The sequence below is a fragment of the Acanthopagrus latus genome, chromosome 15, assembly GCF_904848185.1.
Source record: "Acanthopagrus latus isolate v.2019 chromosome 15, fAcaLat1.1, whole genome shotgun sequence".
Lineage (NCBI taxonomy): Eukaryota > Metazoa > Chordata > Actinopteri > Spariformes > Sparidae > Acanthopagrus > Acanthopagrus latus.
Window position 1 is genome coordinate 13,767,464 of NC_051053.1, and position 23,429 is coordinate 13,790,892.

A 23,429-nucleotide genomic window follows, 5' to 3' on the forward strand; every position below is an offset into this window, starting at 1 on the left:
GCTTTTCTTTATATATGAGAAAGACACAGGGGAATTATAACCTTATACCATTTTGGATTTGGATTTGCATCAATAAAATATTATAATTCCTATATTTAAAACACCAAGGACATTTGATCACATCTCATATTTTGAACAAAATAGCTTCAGTGCTCTCTGAACTGTCAGCTGTAATTTTAAGCTGAGGGGAAAGTTGTTGTTGCTTTATGTACAATTAAAGCTCATAACTCCACCCAGACTTAAAAAAGCATAAACCCTCGAAGCGGATGTATTCAGGGGTCAGAGTAATCAACAGAAACATAAAATATTTTCTACACCAGCAGAATTGTGACAAAAACAAGCAATCTGTATTCATAAAAAGTCCCATTTATTTCAAAGTCATTTCATCAACAAATATTACAAATTTGCATTGGTTGGGGGGCAGACCCATACCAGAAACACATGAATAAAACATTTATTACCATAGTTGCTCAGCGCCCATTTCAGACGCTGTAAGTTGAAGCATTCAGCTCATTTAGTTTAGAGAATAAACAAGAAACAAGCTAGCGTACAAAACAATAAATGAGTTGGTTAGGCCGCTCCCGCCTTACAGGATTACTGCGTAGAGTGAAATCCACGAGGATCCAATGTGGCTTTAGGATAATCCCATCAGAACTGCTACAGAGCAATGCTACTACAGGACACAGAAGCCTGTTAGCACTGATGAGAGCCTACAGTAGAGTGGAGCAGCCCTTGTTAAAAAAATACTTAACACACTGACTTCTATAGTACAAGACAAACATTTTAACAGCCTGCTGCCAACAAAGCACCACCTCTTATGTCACTAGTTTGAAATATCTAACCAAATCTGACTGTTAACTAGATACACAGATAGAAAACTAAGTCAATATTTGCAATATTTGAAAATACCTCTCCTGGAGTAAGACTTCATATAAAGCTCTGTAACATGAACCCATTTGAAAAATATATTTTTCTAGGGCACTAATTCAAGCCTGAGTTACCCACATTAATTGTTACATGTGCTCTTTAGATAATACTGAGTTAATATGCACCTCTGCTGCCTGTTTCAATTAATGAGGACATGTTTTGATACTGATCATCCTTTCAGCCTGTTTTCAATATTCTCCTGTTTTAAGGGAAACAAGTGCTATGCCGGCAAAAGTTGAACACTCTGGTGTAAGCTCTTTTTACGCCTGTATGCTCAATTTTAAATAATTTCTCATCATTTAATAATGTCTTACCAGTCAGCTACGCTGACTAGACTTGAAAGGCAGACATCAATAAGGAGCAAACTTCTGCCGCTCAGATTTTTTGACGCCGGAGGTTGGCATTTTTGCCGTATAAGGGGATAAACCCTGCGTTAGGCCGGAAGCGGCTGCTGGGTGGACAGCCAGGACGGGGAGACCTTTCATGCCAAGCAGGCTGGAAACGGGGATGGCGTAGTGTGGGTTTTGGATGGTTTGTAAGGTGGAGGGAGAGTGGACGTTAATGGTGGGGGCTGGGGTGGTGGCCGCCAGGACGGCCATAGAGGTAGCAGCAGTGGAGGCAGTGGGATTGGCCTGAGCGAAGCCCATGTTGAGGTCAACTGGGGTTGCTGAAGAAGCGGCCTGCATGGTGTATTTAGCCATCTCTAAGCTGCAAGTCGTGACGTTTGGAGAGGGAGTTGAGATGGTGAAGGGTTAAGAGGACAAAATGAAAAAAGGGGAGAATGGGTGAGACAAAGGAGATGGGAGGTGAGAGAAAGGAGAAAACATCAGAATCAAAGAAGGAATGTGTTAAAAAGCGGAGACAATAAGGATTTTAATGTAGTCTAGAGAATGGAGCAGTGAGATGGAACAAATCCAGCCTCACCCTGAGTACAATAACTCTGCCCTCATACAATAGCATGGTGTTTGGCTGTCTTATCACCAGGCAGCGATGTGAAGCCCTGCTGGATGTGGTTCTCCCTGTGTAATGTCTTACCTGGCGTTGATGAGGTACTGGGCCACACTGATGCTGGCCGGCGAGCCTGTGATCGTGACTTGGCGCATGGCAGAGCCATCAGTAGCGCTGGCAATTTTGATGTGAGCTCCAGAGACCTGGCGAATCTCATTGATCTTGCTGCCTTGTCTTCCAATTATGCAGCCAATAAACTAGAAGGGGGGAGAGTGGAAACATGTAAATAGCAAATCAGCTCATGTTCCCGTGCTTTCAAGAATTAGATTTCCAAATGGCACGTGCCATGGTGACAGCTGGACCACAGTCTTATCGTGGTTTTCTACAGAGGAAAACCCCCACTGAGTTATTGTAACAGCAGAAAATGTCTCCCTTAGCATTGTACTCATATACTATCGCACCGGCACTCGTAAGTGTAAGATCACATTAAATGTGAGTTGATGATACATTCAGTCTATCATTATATAGTATATCAGTGATATCAGTACATTATTCAGTAACATCATATTATTTTAATTGCACAGTATTCATTTCACTAGGGGTGAAAACATACAAAATATGTATGTAGCGTGAGATCATGGGAGTTGCTGTTTTTGTTATTAGGCAACCACCAATGCTGAGAAATGCTAACAGCATACATATAAAGCAATATACCAGGAAATGGCAGCCTTGCTGTTAGGAAAACAAGGCGGTATAAATGGGTTCTGAGAAGTTTTCAGAGCCGTTTACAGACTCAGTAGATCTGATAGAGAGTGAGGGACTGTACCAGAGGACCAGAGCCCCCAAGGTAAAAGCACAATCACCCTTGATTTTGTGGAGGGTGCTGGGGATAATTAAGAGGCCTTAGCCGGGTGATCTGAGTAGCCTCGATGTTCTATATAACATGTTTATTAGAGACAGAGCTGGACTGACTGTTTCTTTAAACCAGTCTTTATGCTAAGCTAGCTGGCTGTTGATGGTAGCTTCATATTTACTGTACAAACATGAGAATGGCACACAGATCTTTTCAGCTATCTCTACACAACTTACACCACTTTAGAAAGTTAAAACAATGTTCACATTTTATTTGAGGTGGTTTATGATTCTAATAAAAGATTAAATATGCATCCCTTATAAACTGCTTCAAATCCATAAAAACAGTATTCTATTGTTTATTTCTTGTAATATTCAGGCTGCGACAAGATAATACAACTACAATGGTGATTGCAGTTTATTTTAGCAATGGTTTATGTTAACCACAAATAGGACCAAAATAAATTACTTTCTGCAGCTAAGAAACTTGCAACACTTTTGTCCAAAAAAATCCTCATTATAGTTGTCCTCCTAGAGCGCGTTTAATGAAGTAAGAAGCAGGAGGATTAGCGGTGCGAGTTCTAGTGCTGGGAGAACACAAACAATGTGGCACTTACATCATTAGGTATTGCCAGCTCTTGTGAACTTGTGGGGGCAGATGCATCCAATCCTGCAAAGTAGGACAAGGAATGCTAACAACAGTATGGCACTAATGGCTTCCACTTTCATGGTATGACAAGTTGCCCTACTTTGTCTAGTTTATCTCTGGTACACTGCTAAATTAGGAATATGAAAATGGCAACTGGCAAAAAAAAATCTTTCTATACAGACACATATACTGAAAAACATATTCAGCACACATATTATGCACATATATTACATTGCTACTGCAAAATAAGAGATTATCATTAAAATGAGTATGTTTCTATCACACCAGTCATGTCTCTATCATCAAAATGTTGTAATATTTTGTCCTCAGTTAGTTTTGGCAGAGTGTATGAGTATGTGGGGATGGTTGAGGTCAGGGGTGGTCTGGCCAAGACGATGTTAGATTTGGAGGAGAAAATGTTGCAGAGGTGGAGGATGGGGTCAAGAGATTAGGATTTGTTTTTTGGGGGGGGGGGGGGGGAATTGGGCAAATGGAGCTGAAATGTTGGTAGGATATGAGAAATGGTGAGAAATGGTTAAATATTTACTGAGCTGCAAATATTTGTTGGCATTTTTCACATTTCCCTCTTAGAGAACTCTGCTGTTTTTCATTCTGTCTGCTTCAATCTGTCACAAACTCTTCTGCATGATTAATATTTCAGTGACTTACAATCAAGATTGTTGATAGTAAACTAGTGTGGTGGCTAAAACTTCCCTACCCTATTCACTATTCTTTTGTTTTCATCCCATGTTGTGCTACAAATAGATACGTAAACAACAATGCATGATATGTAGATCTCTGCGAAGCCAATTTCTACTAAACAAAAACCTGTGAGAGAGTCTGTAAACTCTGAGAGAATGGAGACATCCTTGATCTTCTCTGAAGTGACAGGGGTGTTTTGATGACGTGATTCGAAGAGGAGTGAAGACAGAGGGATAGATGGACTTCCCCGGGGAGCCGTGGGTACGTACCAGGGAAGGTAGGGTTGCTCTGCCCAAGGGAAGGGAGGGGGATATGCTGCATAGCCAACTGGTGAAGCTTGGTCAACTGCAGGGTAGGAAGGAAGTTAGAGCTAACCAATCAAACTGGATTATTTCAGAGGAGCTGACAACTACAAATACAGAGCCAATCTGAAGTTCACAAACATCACAGATGGTGTCAGTGTGAAGAGATTCATTTCCTTCAGAAAGCATGCTGGCTTCTCATGGCAGTCATCAGAAAATACAGTCACATCTCTGGCTACAAAGCTCCAACTCATCATTAAGATCTTAACTCTTCATTTCAATTACTGCATGCCTCTACTGTTTGTTAATGTTAGTAATGTCAACAGATCAGGGTTAGAGAAGTTTCATCTTTGCAGAGTAGGGTACACAGAGGGCGTAGTGGTGGCTTGGAAGGAGTGGGCAGGAGTAGGGCAGATGTCAGTCACTCAGATAAACATACTTACATCTTGATGTGCAAACGCATATTGCCCTGGGATTGCAAAGGCCTGAAAGGAGTAAGGGAAGAGCTGTGGTTATATATGACCGGGAGGTGCATACGTGTTCTCGCATGTCACTTGAAACTTGAATTTGTCACAGTGCATTTAGAGTAAAGTGTGCCGTGCACTGAGTGCTTTACTGAAAATCCATTCCCTTCCTCTTTTCCATAGTTCTAATGTGTATAGATTTGATGGAATTTCATCTAAATGTCATCTGCTGTTTTTCCCCCTCTTTGACCATGGCCAGAAATCCAATAACATAAACAGATGTCTGATAGGTCAGAGCAGACTGTGCCAAATCCAGGACAGCAACTCGCCAGCTCATAGAAATCATCAGCTTTAGTCACGACATCTTTCAGGTTTCACACTGGAGGGGAATTATTAATGTAAATGCCCTCTATTCATCTCTCTGACACATTAAAGCTTGGCTGAATACTTTCTAATATGATCATTACCCCATCATTCTGCTTACCGCATTTAAAATATGAAGAGCTTATTGCTGTATAATTACACAGATGTGTCCCTCTAGTGGTGAAAATACGCTTAATGATCAGTATGACTCTGTGATAAGCAGCCCATTCAATTGTTATGTTTTTTACAAAACGGCTACAGTCACAGCTGGATAATTCCCATACGGCTACTTACTTGTGCAGAGTGCTGTGGCGCTAATACTGCATGGGCTCCAGCAGGTATGGCCTTGGGACGGTAGGGAATAGTTGCTCCTTTTGGTGGAGACTGGAGACACAGTCATGCAAACCAAAAAGGGAGAGAGATTTATGTGCTGCTGCAGCTGAGAAAAGAACTCTTACCAGCACTGATGCGTTTTATATCCATTTTTATATCGCTTGCTGAATCCTTTTTTATATCCCATTCATCGGCAGAGAAAGTTACATGAAACCTCAGTCCAAAAAAAATCCATGATTCATCTGTGAATAGAACTGAAAATATAGGGAATATTTTGGAGGTTTTGACAATAGCCTGGATACTAAATAGGAATCCATTTTCCCTGTATGTTCAAGATTATATAAATAACTACAGAATAAGTAATAGAATATTAAACTTGAGTGACTCTCATCTGTCTATCCAGATATTTGCGCAACGGAGGGAAATAAACTGTAACGCGGGCCCTTTACAATAACAGTACCTGCCTGTTAACCTGACTCAGTTGTAACACATGATTAGCCAGTGGTGGTAGGATGCAATTGTACTGTGGTATGCTTGAGTAATCTCATCAAAGATGCCAAACATTTCATGGTTTAAGCTTCTCTAATGTGATGACCTGCAGTTTCGCCTTGTTTCGGTTTCGCCTTGTTTCGCCTGTATATATATATATATATATATATATATATATATATATATATATATATATATATATATATATATATATATATACAGTTAGCATCTGAAAACGATTGAAAAACTTAATGAATAACCAGCTAAAATAGCTGCTAAAAAGTATTTTTAAGTTCCTCTGTCAAGGCTTTGAGGGTATTCCAGACAACAAACAAAGCTGGGAAGACTGATATATACCATTATCAGAAAATGCAATAATATAATGAACATCATAGCGTGTCGTGCCACTGCTGTTGCACATCACATGAGGATGACCAACCACTAGAACTTGAACTCAAAGCTTTAGCCTTGCAGGGGTAAAAGACAAAAAAAAATGTCCTGAATGTGCTAAAAACCTTTTTACCACAACCTAAACAAATGTGACACTCGTGACGCCTAAATAGAGTTGCTGAATGTGAAGATCATCTGCTGTCTGACAGTGCTTACCTCCAGCATAACAGAGCAGATGTGTCTTACACACTGAGTGATGGCCTGTGGAGTGCCGGAGATTGTGACAGCCCTCTCCGTAGAGTCCGGCAGCATGTCTCCTGCCACCTGAACCTGAGCGCCTGTGGTCTTAACATCAGCAGACAACAGAAGAAACAAAGGCTATTTATTGCTGAAAAGGGTACACCATCACACAAATTGAAATGCTGTTTCAAGCACCCACAAATTACCCCGAACACATTTTGACATGCAGGGAGCAGCTGCAAGCCAAATAGCAAATGTGTGCTCCAATATTTGAAGAGGCGTACACAAATATTGTCCATTCAGAATGAGTATTCAGCCTGCACCGATCTTTACAGGCATAATCAGTGGGATTTTCATGAGCAGCAACCACAAAAAGATACACACATTTTAAGGCATAGAAAAACAAGACAAGTTTGCCTGGAGTGTTTAATACTTGAGGTGTCAGTGCACCAGGGAGGATGTTTTCCCTCCCTGTTTGGGTGCAAAAACACAACTTCCTGATAGAAAATAAAAAAAGAAAGGGACTCCTACCTCTCTGATCTCTTTGATTTTTGAGCCTCCTTTGCCAATCAGCGAGCCACACTGGCTCCCTGGGAAAACCAGGCGGAGTGTCACAGGTGGCTTGCTTGTCACGTTGCTGTTTGTCATTGCCGCGCTAATATCCTGAGGGAGAATTCAAAAATATGTTTTTTCCACACTCACTGTAAAAACATCAGCTTTACTTGACAAGTCTATTTATTTACTTATTTATTTGGCAGGACTAAGGAAAAGGTGCTTGCAAGTTCTTCAGACTTGAGACAAAATCTACAAAAAAAATCTTTCATACATTCTGGTGTGAAACAAAATGCATTTTGGTACAGTTTGTTGCATATTCATTCTGTTGTACCTCCTCAAACTTCTGTGCGATCATGGAGAAAGCTCTGAAGATGCCCTCTGTGGGCCCTGTGATGGTAACTATTCTCTCTGGGGACGATCCCTCTGATATGTTGATACGAGCGCCACTCTGGAAACAGAAATCCACAATTATTTTTCCTTCAATTTGTTGTAGCTCATCTGCCCCTGCACATAAATTGCACGCTTTCATGCTCACCTCCTCCCTCATTTTCTTAACTGTTTCTCCTTTCTGGAATCGTGATGGAAATCACAACAGAGAAGTTTGATTAGTTTCATAAAGAGAAGAAAACAAGACATTAAGAAAGAAAGCAATATGATTAAATACATGCTGATGGATTGTAAAATGCATCTACCTTTCCAATTATGCTGCCAACTTCCTGTGAATGAAAAGATAACAATGCTTGAGCAAGTGGCAAAAGCTTTTCACATTTAGAGCCGGATGTAATTATTTTAATATGCTTTAATCAGACCATTTAGGTTATTACAGCAAAAAACACCTTTTCCATATTATTACCTTTCCATGCATTAGCAGCCTCAGTGTCAGTGTAACATTCAGACTCCCATCTGAAGCCATTTCTTCCTTGTCAGACATTTTGTATTTTTCAGTCTTCAACGCAAACACTCTGCAAAAGGAAAGAAAGTGTTTAAGACAGTTTCTGCATATAACAAGAGTTCTGGTGTTTAAGTAGATTAGAAGTAGATTATCTGTTGAAATAAAACGATAATCTATAAGATCCAAATTCACTGAAACCATTGTCAAACTGGGCAGAGAGCATCATGGGTAATTTAAATTTTCAGATTCTTCTTCATCTTTTGTGATTGTCATCCCAATTAATGGAAACTATTTTTTCTTTATCTATTTATTAAAAACTGCAGCAGCTGCAGGAAATGTGTGATGCATCATTTCCTGTGTTCCTGTGAGACCGGACACATTGAAAGATTTCATGAACTGGGTGTTAGCTGCATCATCAGTGTTAAATCAGTATGAGACAGAGAAAAATCAGTCTTCTTCTCAGAAACGCCTTGGATCGTTACCTCAATTAAGAAGTAATCCGGAAAAAGCTCCAAAATTAGAACAATCATTTTTTGTGCTGCTAAAAGGAGCCACATTCCGTCTTTGAGATTTGAACTGGGGACTGACGCTCTCTGAAGAGTTGTGGACCATTGTATTTGTCTGTCTTCTGATGATGTAGTTGTGAGCGGGGGGAGATAAGCTTATCACTAGGTGCAATCTTCACATGGGACTGTGTCTTTCGTTCCGGCTAAATACAAGTTGTGTGACTCCCTTGGCTAAGATAAGACACAAAGGAAGCCAATTGTGCTGTGGAGGATCAAGTGATGTGTGTGTGACTGTCTCTTAATATCACACTGACACCACACAGTGTCGGCTCTGTGATGGCCGCGTATCCAATTCGTTGTATTTGCAGAACAAATAAAGAATGTGTTGTTGCCATGTACGATGGGCAGTTTATTGCAACCATGAAAGACAGACAGAGAGAAGGCGATGAAGGACCAAGGTCACCTTGTATGCAAGATCCCTGTGGTTCTGAGAAATGTTCCTACCATTTATTTTTAGTACCGGACTTGGCAAAGAGACATTGTGCACAGAAAACTCCTCAGTTGAAGAATCTGTAACAAGTAAACAAAATAATCTAAATTAAAAAAGGATTGTATTTTGGACTGACGAGTAAGCGGCCACATGTGAGACTTCGCCTAAAACCTTTGGCTTAATGCAAATGGTAGATTTACTTCCTGAGACCTCGGCGATAAAGCGTAGGAAACATGGCTGCACGCGATTGGTGAGCATGCATGAGGTATTCCCAGTTAATCCAGAGGTTATTTAATCCTACGCCAGGGTTTTAACAGTATGCATAATGACTGTGTCAAAGCAACGGTTCCACATTTTGGGGTTTGTCGCGTCTTTAATTTCTTGGGGAGAGTTAGATGATTAGATTAATATGAAGCACAGTAAATATGAAGTTGTAGCCAGCAGCCGGTTAGCTTTGCTTTGCGCAGACTGGAAACACATGTAGCTTGGCTCTGTTCAGAGGTAAAAGAATCTGCCTGACAACACCTTCAGAACTGAATAATTATCATGTTATGTCCTGTTTATTTAATCTGTTGAAAAACCAACATCTTTGAGGGTTATGTGCTGGACTATTTTTTTGGCTCTGACCAGCTGCCAAACCAGAAAGGCACTGCTCCCAGCAGACACAGTCTGGCACCTAAGCCCACTATTAAAACAGCATATTATGACACTTTACCAATTGAACAAATGAGATATAATGTTTAAATTAGTGACCTTCCAAAGGGCTGGTACATTGATTTTATTACCTTATGACTGAGCCAAGGTAGCTGCTTCCCCATGTTTCCAATCTCTATGCTAAGATAAGCTAACCAGTGCCAGGCTGCTTGGATACTCACACAAATCAATAAATAGAGAACTCTCTGACGCCATGCCACACCTAAACAAAGACCAGAAATGAGTGTGAGTTCAAGCACGCTAACACTGATGACAGCACAAGTGTCAATAATTATTAGCTGAAAGGCAGCCATATCCGCGAGATAACAAGCAAATAAAACATGGATTTTGAGGAGCTGAGACGAGTTTACAATACGATATTGTTCTGGTACATTCCAATGTTGATAATACCACTCTGAGCTGAACGGTTTGATCCAAACGATATCATGAATAACTGGAGGGTGTCCTACTATGCTAACAAGACACACAACTGTTCTGTCCTCTGTGTATCATTATAAAGTTACAGTGAACACATCAAATAAACAGCTACATCTCTGTCTAATCCTATAGGCTGGGATTTGTTTAGTTAATGCTAAGACCCTTTTGACCCATTTCTGTCACCTCCAGCACATCAGCGCCCACTCAAGACTTTGGAACAAAACACTGGTGCACAACAGCACCCACAGAGTATACATGATAAAACAGATAATCTACAGAAACCCAGCTCCCAGAGCACTGACAGGCAGAAGTGTGTTTCAGACAATAAAAAAACAGGGCATTAATCCTTGAGGGAAATGGAGAACAATGTCTAAGTGGATTGCTTTAAGGGTTTTATAATAAATAGTATTCCACATTTGAGGCTGAAACAAAGCAGTTTTTTAACAATGTAAAAGCTGTGATGAAAAGATGATTATATTTTGTAAGATTATCAGATACAAAACTGCGCGAGTTTAGGAACAATGCTCCTAAACAGACAATAAATCAATGATCCATACATTTTGAAACAAACACAAAAATAATGTATGTTTGTCATAGTGAAAGATTTCTACGAATCCATCTCTAATCACTTCTTAATATCTGAAGTACTATATATAACCATTACATCCCAGACTATAAGTATGCAGCCACACAGCCGGTATTCCTCCCTAATGTGATACTTTATTGTAGCTCAAACTATCTCTGAGGTGAAGTCTGCGATGAAATGCATTTACAACACAGCAGAGTACAGAAAAACAACCAGCTTCAAACTAACTGTCTAATGGGAGTCAGGAGTAGTGCATTAAAAAAAAGAACCCATTCCTGAGCTCTCTTTAAATGGACAGAGATTAAAAAAAGAAGTCCAAATTAGAAGTTCAATTTGAACTTTCTGTGTGGTTAAACCAACACTACTGTAGTATGCTGCATTGTTACCAAACTGAGCTGTGAACAATGTGACCCTTGAGTGCTCAGTGAGAGGCCTGTACTGCAACGAGAATGATTAGTATAAAGTACTGACCTTCTATTAAAAATACTTGCTCCTCTTCTTTATTTCTGGTGTCTCCTAAATGAACGGCCTTTTAGTTTGTAGTCCGTATCCAATGTTTGCCCCCTTTGTTGTCAGTTATCCACAGAGTGGACAGATGGTTCCCTATGCCCTCAGACCAGCTGGAGCGGAGGCTGGCTTTGCTATTAGTCCCTCAGCTTAGCCCAAGATAAGCCCCTACGCAGGGCAAGTGAACCCGCATCTCTTGCCTAATTCTCCCTGTCACAGCCACCAAAGAGGCGTTCCTCCGCACGGAGATCCACAAGCTGAGGAGGCCTGAGGGCAGGGCAAAGAGGCTCTTTGGCTGGACGTTGTCCAGCACAGATAGAGCAGGCTACAGTAACAGCCACCACGATGAAAAAAATCGAGAAAGTCTAGCCTTTTGCAGTCATCAGAAACACAGAGAGGCTCTGAAGAGAAGCTTTGTTAACCGATGTTGCTCTGAGGCTAACAACTCTGCATGACTGCTGTGTACTTCATTAGATTTTCAGAGAGCTTCCTGCTAGCAAAGGGCCGGATTTTCTCTAAAAATAAATCACCCTGTATGAAATCGGTGCTTTGTACAGGGAACCCGACTAATTGAGGGCTGAGGTGGACAATGTGGCGTTTGAGGTATTTAGTGATGTTAAGCACAATGTCTTCACGGGGTGCTTCTCCCCCCGACTGCCACTGCCCTCCCCCACACCAAGCCCTTTTGCCCTCGTAATGAGGCCATGGTGGATACAATACAGCCCTTCTGCACTGAAAAAAATGTATTCAGCTGAGCTTCAAAATTGTGAAGGAAATGAATCAGTGAAGCATAAGTGGCATATTTAATTACTATTCACTGCGTTGCACGGGGACAATGACGGCTGCTGTGAGCCTCATGGCCGCCTATCAGACATCTAAGCAGGCCACATTGCATTCACTTCTCAACTAGGATTTCAATGTTACGCTCACGTGGTACTTGTACAGTTAAAAAGATTGAAGGTCCTTGTGTGAGCACAAATATCAATGATCAATGCAATGATGAAGAAGTAGTATTTGCCATTCCTCACTTTTTAGGGACTTTTTCAGGGCTAAAACTAACTTGGGATAAAAAGTATGAAGGTCGATAAAAGTCCAGTGTAGTCTAGGAAAACGTGCACAACAGTATGATATTTTTGTTTGTTTGTTTGTTTCCAAACTGCTAACAAAATCAGAACCTCGACAACGCTATCAGTTCTGTCAAGGGCAAGGCGTCTAACAAAATGTATGACAGTTATTTCTCTCTGTTCCAAAACCATGAGATGATCAGGCATTTCATGCCAATCACTTGTGACTAATTTCCTCTCCTTCATGTACTGTGTGTGTCAATGAGATTAAAGAGTCTGGGATTTTATGTAATGGGATTACTGTGAAGCGATTACAGTCAGACTTGTTGGGTAAATCAGTTATAGGTGCTGAAAGGAAGTTGGATTCAAAATTAGGGAATAGCCTGAAAAATGAAAGGACAGGGGGTCATAGTTGAACTAATTTTACAAACTGGAATGGCTAGAGGATGATTACAATATACACAGTTCTTTCATCATTATTGATCTTTGGCTCTAACATACTCCGTAAGTCTAGAAGCCTGGCATAAAGTAATCATTACACTGGAACAAAGAGATTGAATCAATACTTTTTTGATAAGATTTTAAATGCCAACTGCTTTTAAATGACTTACTCATTTTTGTACAGCGTGTGTCGGTGAGGCTAAGAGTCAGATATCAAATGTAATGGGGTTGCTGTGGAGTGATAACTGAGATTTGTTGGGTGTGTGTCTGTTACAGTTACTCGAGATATCTTTGAAGGAAGAGTCACTTAGGAATAAATGGCTATAAAGGATAAATCCAATATTCATGGCTCTATTCATGTGGTTCTTTAATCAATATTTGCGCATAAAGGATAGGTCCACCCAAAAATAAAAGTTTTGTGGACAATGAAACTCAACAAGTACATAGTGACTGAATTTTCATTTTTGGGTCAATTTATCCATTTTTTGATCTATGATCACACGATATACAGTCATGGTCAAATGTTTACATCCACTGGTAAAGAACATGTATATCATGGCAGTCTTGCGTTCCTATTATATATGGTCCTATTTCTACATCGGTTATCTGTCTTTGATGAAATGGAACAGACAAACATTCATGAAGTTTGGTTCAATAATGAATTTATTAAAGGTCATCTGAAATGGGACCAAAGCTGCTGGGTCAAAAATATAAATATATTAATTCTAATATTTGGTTAATTGCTCCTTGGCCATTTTTACTTCAATTAGAAGTTTTTGATAGCTTCTGGTAGTCCTCTGGCTGAATTTTTAAACATCCCTTTTGACTTTGACATTGTAAAATCTAAATTCTAGCCTGATTTAGCTGTTCCCTTACCACTTTTGATGTGTGTTTGGGATCATTATCCCGTTGGAACACCCACTAGCACCCAAAACCCAATCTGCTGGTTGATGATTTTAGGTTTTCTTGAAGGATTTGGAAATAATCCTCCGTCTTCATTATTTCATTTACTTTATTTAGAGCACCAGATCCACTGGCAGCACAACAGCCTCACAGCATAACACTACCACCACATTGCTTGCTAGTAGCTCAGGGTTAAAGGCCTCACTTTCTCGCCTCCACACATATTGCTGGTCACTGTGGCTTAACAACTACAGTTTGGTTTTATCTAACCATGCAGTTTTCCTCCAGAAGGTTTTCTCTTTGTCCATGTGATCTGTAGCGAAAGGTGCCGTGTCTTTCTTGTGCCGCAGCCTGTCAGCCCATGGCGATGCAAAACACAATTAACTGTGGACACTGACACTTGTCTTCCAGCAGCTTCTAATTCATTGCGGATTTGCTTTTTTGTTTCATTTTTCTTTTTGGTTCCCCTCTTGATCATCATGACCAGTTTTCCCTCTGCAGTAAGTGATTTAGTTTTCTTCCTGACGGTGGCAGTGACACAGCTGTGCCATGCACTTGATACTTACAAACAGCTGTTTGCACAGTTGATCTCGGGACCTGTAACCGCATTGAAATGGCTCCTAGTGACTTTCCTGACTTTTTTCAAATCAATAATGCACTCGTTCAGATCAATATTGACCTCGTTCGACCCACTATAGTGTTTGTGGGTGTATCAAAAAAAGCCCTGTTAAAATGGGCCTAGAAAAGTCATCAGCTGTTATCAATCATAATCACTCAGAAGAATTCAAGAGGCCATGCTACACTTGAAGCAAACGTCATGATTTTTTTTTTTTTTGCATGACAATGTATTCTGTGTTCCTCTCATTCCATAATAGAAAAATGAGAGCTGTACAAATCATAGGAACTCAAGACTGCCATGATGTTCTCTAGCAGCTTTCTGTCCACACGTACTTGTCGTAGGAAATTTTAGGTGGAGGCATTTCCCATACAGGTATCTATACTGAAAACCTTACTAGCTTTAATACAGCTTTTACACAGAAACATAAACATATCGCTCAATAATATTCGAAGCTGATACATGATTCCAAAATGTCAGTGCTTTGTTGTTTGTTTGCTTGATGTATATCCAGAGCTGTTTTACAACCACCTACGCCTTCTTGTCACAAAATGACAAATATCCCGAAATACAGAATATAGATAATATGACATTTCCTGTATAAGAATCGTATATTTTGTATATCTTTTTTTTTTTTTCTCACACTTCTTGATTTGAATCCTGCAGCATCCTTTACCTGTGTGACTAACAATCATCATCAGTACAGCGAGCTCAATTAGCAAACAAGCTGAACATGTATGAACATATATCAGGATTTTTCTATTGGAAAGAATTCATAACTCCACTAGAATTATGTCTCTCCTTCAAACGTCTTACTTCTTTTTTTCTTCTTTTGTTTTTTTGCTAAGCTAGCTGTTGTTAGCACACACACACACACACACACACACACACACACACACACACACACACACAGCTGGCTCGCTATTCGGAGTAAAACGCTGTCAAGTTGCGGGAGGAGGAGACATTCAAACTTTAGCCGGTCACATGATGATTGTAAAGCAGCTATAACAACAGAGTTTCGACCACTAATCACCAATGTGCCTTTTGGTTTCTTGCTAGCAAAGACTGTGTGTGGGTTAATGACGTGTGGCGTGTCAACATGACAGCAGCAGGCTGTGGACACGTCCTGTAGGTAAACAGTCTGGAGTCGGTTCGCTCGCAGACTTCAGAGGGGGACGATCGGCTGCTGCTCACCGGACTTAGACCCCTGAGATATGACTCAATGAGTACAGGAGTAGTCGTGTGTGTCGAAACGCCTGAGACCATATGAGACAACAGCTCTGCAGCCGAGGGAGATCGATGGATTTCCAAAAACTCTGCACTTTTGAAACTTTCCAGCAGTTGTGGAGTCACTACGGTCATGGTGAAGACTTCAAGGACGTGATTGAGCGAGAGTTCACACGGATTAAAGGTAATGATCGGTGTCAAGTCAGGAGGAGCAGTGACAGGCCAGTCGTCGCTGTAAGCTGACTGTTTTTTTTTTGTTTTTTTTAAACAGGAACAACATATCTGGATCATGCAGCAACTACTCTGTACCCCGAGTCTCTGATCAGGGACTACTTCCAGGACATCTCAAGGAATGTGTATGGTGAGAGAAACCACGAGTGGTGTTTTTATGAGGTGTTTTTTTTTTTTTTTTATTTTTAAATTCAGCGAGCATTAACTTCATTATGTGTCCCAATAGGAAACCCTCACAGCCATAACCCCAGCAGCAGATTAACACATGACACCGTGGAGAGGGTCAGATGCAGGTAAAGCCTGTTCATGCTCCTCAGAAAGCCTATATAATGGGCCCATGTGACTCCTTTTGTATGGTACTTTGCTGCATCAAACGACTCAAATCGGAACATTTTCTTACAGGGTATTGCAGCATTTTAACGCCAGCCCCGAGGAGTACTCTGTGATTTTCACTTCTGGTTGTACAGCCGCTCTCAAATTAGTGGCTGAGAGCTTTCCCTGGAGGCCGCCGACCGAGAGCGAGGCAGGGAGTCACTTCTGCTACCTCACTGACAACCATACGTCTGTAGTTGGCATAAGAGGGCTGACTTCAGGCCGGGGGGTGGTTGCCCTGCCTGTCTGCCCCCAGGAGGTGGAGAAGAGGGCAAAGGATGAGGCTGGAGGAGGTGAAGATGTTATTTGCCAGACACCACACCTGTTCTGCTACCCAGCACAGAGCAACTTCTCAGGGAGGAAGTATCCCCTCAGCCATGTGAAAGGCATCCAGGCGAGACGTCTATACCCAGCATGTGACCACCACGGCCGCTGGTTCGTGCTGCTCGATGCAGCCGCTCATGTCAGCTGTTCCCCTCTAAACCTACAGGACTGCCCCGCTGATTTCATTCCCATCTCTTTCTACAAGATGTTTGGCTTCCCTACAGGTCTTGGGGCCCTTCTCGTCCGCACTGACGCAGCAGGCATACTAAAAAAGACTTATTTTGGAGGAGGCACAGCAGCAGCTTACCTTTCGGGAGAAGATTATTATGTGCATGCTGCAAACCTTTCTGACAGGTGAAGTACTTTACAAGCCTGCCAAATCCTAGATATTCTCTGAAAGCACACAGGCGCTCTATAGCTCCTGCAGCTTTATTCTAAGATGTTTTCTCTCTCTCTCTCTCCCTCTCCCTGGTCAAGATTTGAGGACGGTACTGTCTCTTTCTTGGACATCATTGCTGTGAATCACGGTTTTGAGGCTCTTAACAGGATCACAGGTGCTGTAACAGAGCGTGCTGATCCATCGCAAAGCAGAATACAAATGCGTATGCAAGTTGTTCACAGTGATAATCTGCTTAATATCAACAACACTTCCCTTTCTTCTTGCCTTCAGGGGGCATGCACAACATCCAACAGCACACGTTTGGCTTGGCACGCTACACTTATATGCTGCTGTCAAGTCTTTGCCATGGCAACGGGCGACCAGTGGCGCAGATATACACTCAAGGCCAGTTTGAGAGTCCGCGCACACAGGGAGCGATCCTAAACTTCAACCTCATGGATTCTCATGGACAGATAATCGGCTATTCTCAGGTGCATTGAATAAAGCAGATTTATATCTTTTTCACAACAGCTTAATTACTGCATGTTTATGCGTAGGCAGTGCTGCTGAATATTAAAACGATCCCTCTTTTGGCCTCAGGTGGACAGAATGGCCTGTCTGTATAATATACATGTGCGCACGGGTTGCTTCTGCAACACCGGGGCCTGTCAGTCCTTCCTCGGGATCAGCAATCAGCAGATGAGGAGAAACCTGCAGGTAAGAGATCAAGGAAGAGGAAAAACATTTCAGAGGCTGGTCAGGTAGAATAAAACACTGTCTGTTTCACTCTAAGGCCGGCCACGTCTGTGGAGACAGCGTGGATGTGGTGGACGCCCAGCCGACCGGATCTGTTCGCGTGTCCTTTGGCTACATGTCAACATTTGAAGACTGTCAAAAGTTCCTGAGCTTTGTTGCAGAGTGCTTTGTAGAGAAGCCAGTCACCGTGGACCATGTGAGACTAGAGAAGCTAAAAACAGCCACAGCAGCATCTCGGGGCATAAATGAGGACCCTCCAATCAAAATCGCTAATGGAGAAATATGTAAAGTTGATGACAAGGAGAAGCCTTCAGAAGCATCACTGACGGGATTGGGACTCAGAGAGACAAACAGCCACGGGGGGGCTTGTACTCTGACCAACATCTACATCTATCCCATCAAATCATGTGGCGCACATGAGGTTTGAGAATAACCCAAACAGTTCTTTCTTCCACTTATTTCTGTCTCTGTTTTCACCTGTCGTGTTCCCTCTCTCTGTCTTGATCTCTGCGCTGTTTCTTCATGCAGGTCCACAACTGGCCGGTGGGTCCGCTGGGTTTACTGTATGACAGAAGCTGGATGGTGGTGAATGGAAACGGAGTGTGCCTGAGTCAGAAGAGAGTGCAACGTTTATGCCTCATTCGCCCACAAGTCCACCTGGCCTCAGACAAATTGCTCCTGCAGGCACCAGGTCAGACAGTCTGTCAGCGGCTCGCTGAAAGCACACACACTGCTTAACCCAAAGAAGTTTCAATAAGTTGGAGTTATGTTTTTTTTCCATTGCCCTGCAGGGATGGATACCATTTCGGTTCCCCTGGAAAACAAAACTCAAACGCACACTAGCCATGAAGTGTGTCAGAGTAAAGTTTGCGGTGACAGGTGAGCCGACAGCGTTAAAGCATCCGAAAGTGCAAGCTGCAGGAAACACTGTGACACATATCATTTGTTCCATATTTTTCAGACGTGTCAGTGCATTCTCTCACTCACTTGTTTCTTGATGCCATCTCTCCACAGCGAGTGGCTTTATAAGGCCTCCTGCTCTCGAAATCAAATGAATTTCTCTGATACTTGCTATTTTTAATGAAAATAACAAACAAAAAAATGTGCCTGAGATGATATTAATCCCCTCAGATACCTGCATGACGAATCACAAGTTAAAAAGAGCTAGCCATCCAGTGATTCTTGAATTAGATGTCACACCAAATAGTCAGCAGCATCACACTGTGTAGATTTCCCTCGGGCCCTCCAGAACATAATCTTCCTCCCTCCTCCAGGGTGGAGACTGTCGACTGTGGGGATGAGGCTGCATCATGGCTCTCAGACTTCCTTGGACAGCCATGTCGCCTGATAAGACAAAGCCCTAATTTTACCCGAGACACGAAGAAGAGGCCTAGTGGAGGTACCTATGTGAGCATTTCACCTGTTCTGTGCTGTTTTGGAGCTATCTGTGTTACTGTAGTGCAAGGTCACATTGCCTGCTAATACTACAGTACCTGGTTGTTGCTGCTGTGACCTTGCATTTCCTCCTGGGTGTCACTGAGAAATGTAATCCTTCTCTGCCTTTGCCAGTTAATCGTATAAAAGCATTCATTTATTGCGCAAAACACAATGGTAAAGTCAGGCTAAGGTTTGGTGACGTGATAGATATCAGTCAAGTCAAACCAGAGGCTCCTTTTAAAAAAGAGTGCAAGTATCTCAACTGATTTCAAAAAGTAGAAATTACTACTTGAAATATCCCCATGTCAACACCTGTTGTAATTAACAGTGCATGACAGTTATTGGCTCTGCACCATATACATCTGTTTCAGTTTTCATGTTGGGGTTAGTTCTATTCAGCCTGGAAAAACATTTGTTTGGGAAAATAACCTTGATGTGGTCGTCAGGGAACCAGCTCGGGCTTCGACGCCACAAATTTTAAACAGAGAGCCGGTGTTACAGACTCCCAATGAGGAATTTGAAAGACGTGAGTAGAGGATCTAATGAAGAGGCACTATAGAGTTGAATTATGGGAAGTGTAGGCTCCAGTGTTTTTGGAGATTCAAACTAGAGGCTAAAATAAAAAAATATAATGCAACTTATGTGGTAAATGCTCATGTCTTCTGTAATGTGTAACACAAGCTTTCTAGTAAATATCGAGCCTAACCTGATAACACTATCAAGGCTAAACTCTCAGCCTGTAGAATACTCCCTCCAGAGGACAGAAACAGAAACAGGTAAACTGACCTCATATGCAAAGTGAGTGCAGTGCTCCGTCAAAACTACAGCTGTGTTACTATTTTGGTGGCAATGTTGTGGTGCTGTCGATAAATAACATTTATATTGTTATGAGGCTATGAATTGTCTGAGATTTTGGATATGGTTTTATCATGATATGGCATCAATGTTGTCTTTTCCTGGTTTTAAAGGCTGCAATTATATCATTTTATCAGACTTTTCTACTTGTTATAATACTCGCCTTTACCCACTTAGTTATTATATCCACATTACTGATGATAATCATAAATCTCATTGTGTAAATGTTTTGTGAAGGTACCAAAAGTCATCACTACAATATCGCTTCAGTGTCAATATTGAGGAAATGTTAAAATATGGTGATGATTGATTATGATGCTCTATACTATCATTTATTAAGTGCTTTTGTGGACAAAATATCGAGATATACATTGTGTATCGCCAAACATATATTGTGATATTATTTTAAGGCCATACTGCCTAGCAGTATTATTTTCAATGTTGATTTTGGCTTCCAACAATTATGAAATTAAGATAACAAGAGATCGCTATTTGCTCTGCATTCTGCTTTGCAATGATGCTCTTGTTTTTCCACTCCTCTCCTTTAAAGCGGTGTATTTGAAGCACAAACTCTCTCTCAGCCAGGCTGTGGCATGTTAAGTTCAGTTAAGTGTGGCCACCACTTGGATTTGATGTGTGTATAGCCGTGCTGTTTGGTACCGTTGCTTGTAGCAGCCAAAAAGGACGAGAGTTGCATTTCAGTAATCCTTTCTCATCATTGTATAAACCAAATAAAAACACCATTATAAAAGACATCACATACAAAATAACTCTTTATATTTATCAGATATTATATCACAATAGTTATAGTTATAAGACATTTTCATTGTTTGTTGAATTTTATTTAGAGTGTAAAGAGAGCCACCGTTAAGTGGCATTAAGTGTTTCTTTTTAAAGTTCAGAAGATCTTCCATTCAACTGATGAGCCTATCTGACTATTGTATCTATAAACAGTTTCTAGACAGGATCCCTACAATAATTACTGTATCACAATGTATTGCACATACGGAGATTTGACGAAAACAATCTCATAGCAACATCCATTAGGAAGCTTTTCTGCTTATCACACAGTCTTTCTCGGCAGATGGAGTATGCCCATTTGTCACTGAATTGTAGATCTGCAAATTTACATTTTCAGAGCATTTCAAGGACTTCTTGGCTAAGATTGATAGCCCTGATTGATATTGCCGTGTAACATCACATACACAGTGAAAGAAGATTTTATCCACATCCATCCCTGTTTTCATGCACTTGTAAGGGCACATTTTGATCAGATTATTCAAATAAACTTACTAAGGTCACAGTTATCCACCTCGTGCATTATAGCATGACCTCAGTTTTCATATATGCAGGTTGCTCAAACCAGTCTTTAGAATGTTTTCCTCAAATCTAACAAATCATTGGGGTAATACGGAGTCTTTTCCCTCTAGCTGCCACCGCCTCCACGTCCCTCTCCCTGGTGAATGAAGCTCAGTATCTCATGATCAACTGTGCCAGCGTGGAGCTCATTCAGAAACTAATGAGCAGCAGGTTTGAACACATGATGTGTTATTCAGAATATGTGTCGCTCTGGTGAAAAACATCAGGATGTGTAGACACCCGTGCATTTACATTACAGTGGGTGATTTACGTAGCGCGGCGAAATAACATGCAATTTCCACATTCCCTTTCTCAGGCAGGACGATTCCAACCGCGATCAGCTCCTTGACACACAGAATGTCATTAGCCGCTTCCGAGCCAATTTAGTCATCGCTGGAGTGGAACCATTTGAGGAGGATAATTGGTCACACTTGATTATTGGCAACACTCGATTCATGGTGAGCTGACACTTTGAGATAAATGACAAAATCTTCAAATGCATGGAAAGTGGATTTCTCTAAAGTGAATATGCTCCCTGTGTGATAATCGCAAAGGTCACAGGTCAGTGTGGAAGATGCCAGATGGTTGGAGTGGACCAGGAAACAGGGACCAAAACGAAAGAGCCGCTAATGTCCCTGATGGGCTACCGTACCGGGAAGGTCAGTCAAAAACAGTTACTGCTTGTTCATATACTGTAGTTACCATGTGTGAAGTGAAAAGACAAATCACTGTGCCTGTCATTGGATACATTTGTAGGTGACTTTTGGTGTGTACCTCACCCATCAGCGACCAGAGGGCTCCACCACAGGAAGCGTTCTGTCCACTGGATCAATCGTACAGCCACACAGTTCTTGAAATGTAACATCTTCTTCTTTATTTATTTTGGTGACACCTTTTTTGGCCTAACTGGTCATTGCTGCACTGTATGTGCAGCAGATCACGCTGTGGGGAGTTTCTGCAGATGCTGCTGTTTTCTTTGTGTGTGTAGCCCTCGATGCTTCTGTCCTCTCAAATGTCCTTTTCATACCAGAGCATTCAGATTTAATTCCATCCAAGTCTGTTTTGAAAGGAAATGAATAAAATTCTTGTGGATTTCTTCCCAGTGGTTAAGTTCTTGAATAAAATGTGAGCCAAAGAAAAAGTAGATGTGAAGTGTCAGATAAAAATATAATTTGTATGTATCACTGGTATTCAAGCCAAAACATGTCAGGCTTGATGCAATAATCACTGCTCATTATAACCTCCCAGACAGTGTCTCCTATGTTTATTCCCATGGAGGATTATATTTGCTATGTATTCCAAACACACCACCAATGATGCTGCTGCCACAAATCTCAAACATATTGGTGCCTGTAATAGAAAAACCTACCAGACACTGTTGGACATCAGATTTAATGCTAGAAAAAGTAATAATTTGATGTAAAGAGGATGGAAAATGGGCATTTCCTGAGAATCGGCTAGGTTTAATCACAGTGACATGTTTCTACATAAGGCATGTATTTGCTAAATTGATCTGTCAAGTTCTGTCAGTGCAGTTGCCTCCGTATATTGCTCACCTGTAATTATACAAAGAGCAGTAAGTGGTGGCTGCTGTGTGTGCCAAGGTTTTGCACTGGTTGTGACATATTTCCCAGTGTGTGTGTGTGCCCACATATCAAACTGTCTATAGAAATACATGTAAATCTATACATTACACCAGAAAGCTTAACTTAAAGTCCTTACTTGTGTAGGTAAGTGTTGTGATGTGCTGGATGACCAGATCTGGACTTAGGTGTTCCATGGTATTGATGGAGGGATGAACACCATTCTTCCACAAAATATTGCCTCATGTTACTTTCACAGCCCACACAGTAGAATATGATTCACATCATTTTTATTCCCATTAAACCCCTTCAGAGTGTCTGGTCTCCCCTTTAATATTTCACCCATCTCCTTTCAAGGAGCTCTGTGTAACAGTTTGCAGCAATTTGCATATATTGATCACTTTTTTATCGGCCATATGTGAGCAGATTTTAACATTATGTTGTGCCCCTCTCAGTGCCTGTGGGCGATTTTTTGAAGTTGTTTAATGCAAAAGGTTTGACTGTGCTTCTTCTCAGTGCCTCTCCCTGCTCTGCCAACAGAGAGCAACAGCAGCTG

The 23,429-nt window shown here is 41.3% G+C and overlaps 2 protein-coding genes across 5 annotated transcripts; one reads left to right on the forward strand and one right to left on the reverse strand.

Moving 5' to 3' along the window:
- Positions 1–371: 371 nt before the first annotated feature.
- zgc:110045 (uncharacterized protein LOC664755 homolog) lies at positions 372–11,522 on the reverse strand. Of its 3 annotated transcripts, none has more exons than XM_037124005.1 (14): positions 11,291–11,522; positions 9,978–10,018; positions 8,068–8,176; positions 7,907–7,930; positions 7,750–7,782; positions 7,546–7,662; positions 7,191–7,322; positions 6,636–6,764; positions 5,502–5,591; positions 4,824–4,865; positions 4,348–4,423; positions 3,345–3,397; positions 1,963–2,132; positions 372–710 (listed from the first exon to the last, which is right to left on the reverse strand). In XM_037124005.1, the coding sequence occupies exons 3-14, from the start codon at positions 8,143–8,145 to the stop codon at positions 674–676; spliced, it is 981 nt and encodes a 326-aa protein (XP_036979900.1). In that variant the 5' UTR covers positions 8,146–8,176; positions 9,978–10,018; positions 11,291–11,522; the 3' UTR covers positions 372–673. The 3 variants fall into 3 exon arrangements, with proteins under 3 accessions (XP_036979900.1, XP_036979898.1, XP_036979899.1); XM_037124003.1 differs by having other exon boundaries at positions 372–1,635; XM_037124004.1 differs by lacking the exon at positions 9,978–10,018 and having other exon boundaries at positions 372–1,635.
- Positions 11,523–15,268: 3,746 nt separating this feature from the next.
- On the forward strand, positions 15,269–22,429 carry mocos (molybdenum cofactor sulfurase). 2 transcript variants are annotated; one of them, XM_037124792.1, is made up of 15 exons: positions 15,280–15,761; positions 15,849–15,938; positions 16,035–16,101; positions 16,211–16,858; positions 16,982–17,058; positions 17,175–17,374; positions 17,484–17,600; positions 17,677–18,060; positions 18,168–18,330; positions 18,431–18,518; positions 18,914–19,038; positions 21,362–21,461; positions 21,607–21,748; positions 21,845–21,949; positions 22,047–22,429. In XM_037124792.1, exons 1-15 carry the CDS (start codon positions 15,617–15,619, stop codon positions 22,143–22,145), a joined length of 2,550 nt encoding a protein of 849 aa, XP_036980687.1. In that variant the 5' UTR covers positions 15,280–15,616; the 3' UTR covers positions 22,146–22,429. The 2 variants fall into 2 exon arrangements, 1 of the variants encoding a protein (XP_036980687.1); XR_005079467.1 differs by lacking the exons at positions 21,845–21,949; positions 22,047–22,429 and having other exon boundaries at positions 15,269–15,761; positions 18,914–19,046.
- The last annotated feature ends 1,000 nt before the right edge of the window (positions 22,430–23,429 follow it).

Coding starts and splice junctions, on each gene's coding strand:
- zgc:110045 (XM_037124004.1), bottom strand. CDS start 8,145: ATGTCTGACAAGGAAGAAATGGCTTCAGATGGGAGTCTGAATGTTACA. Junction 4,866..5,501: donor CGCCACAGCACTCTGCACAA/GTAAGTAGCCGT, acceptor TACTCCTTTCAG/GCCTTTGCAATCCCAGGGCA. Junction 1,636..1,962: donor CAGTACCTCATCAACGCCAG/GTAAGACATTAC, acceptor CACGACTTGCAG/CTTAGAGATGGCTAAATACA.
- mocos (XM_037124792.1), top strand. CDS start 15,617: ATGAGACAACAGCTCTGCAGCCGAGGGAGATCGATGGATTTCCAAAAA. Junction 16,102..16,210: donor GTGGAGAGGGTCAGATGCAG/GTAAAGCCTGTT, acceptor ATTTTCTTACAG/GGTATTGCAGCATTTTAACG. Junction 21,950..22,046: donor TGGGCTACCGTACCGGGAAG/GTCAGTCAAAAA, acceptor ATACATTTGTAG/GTGACTTTTGGTGTGTACCT.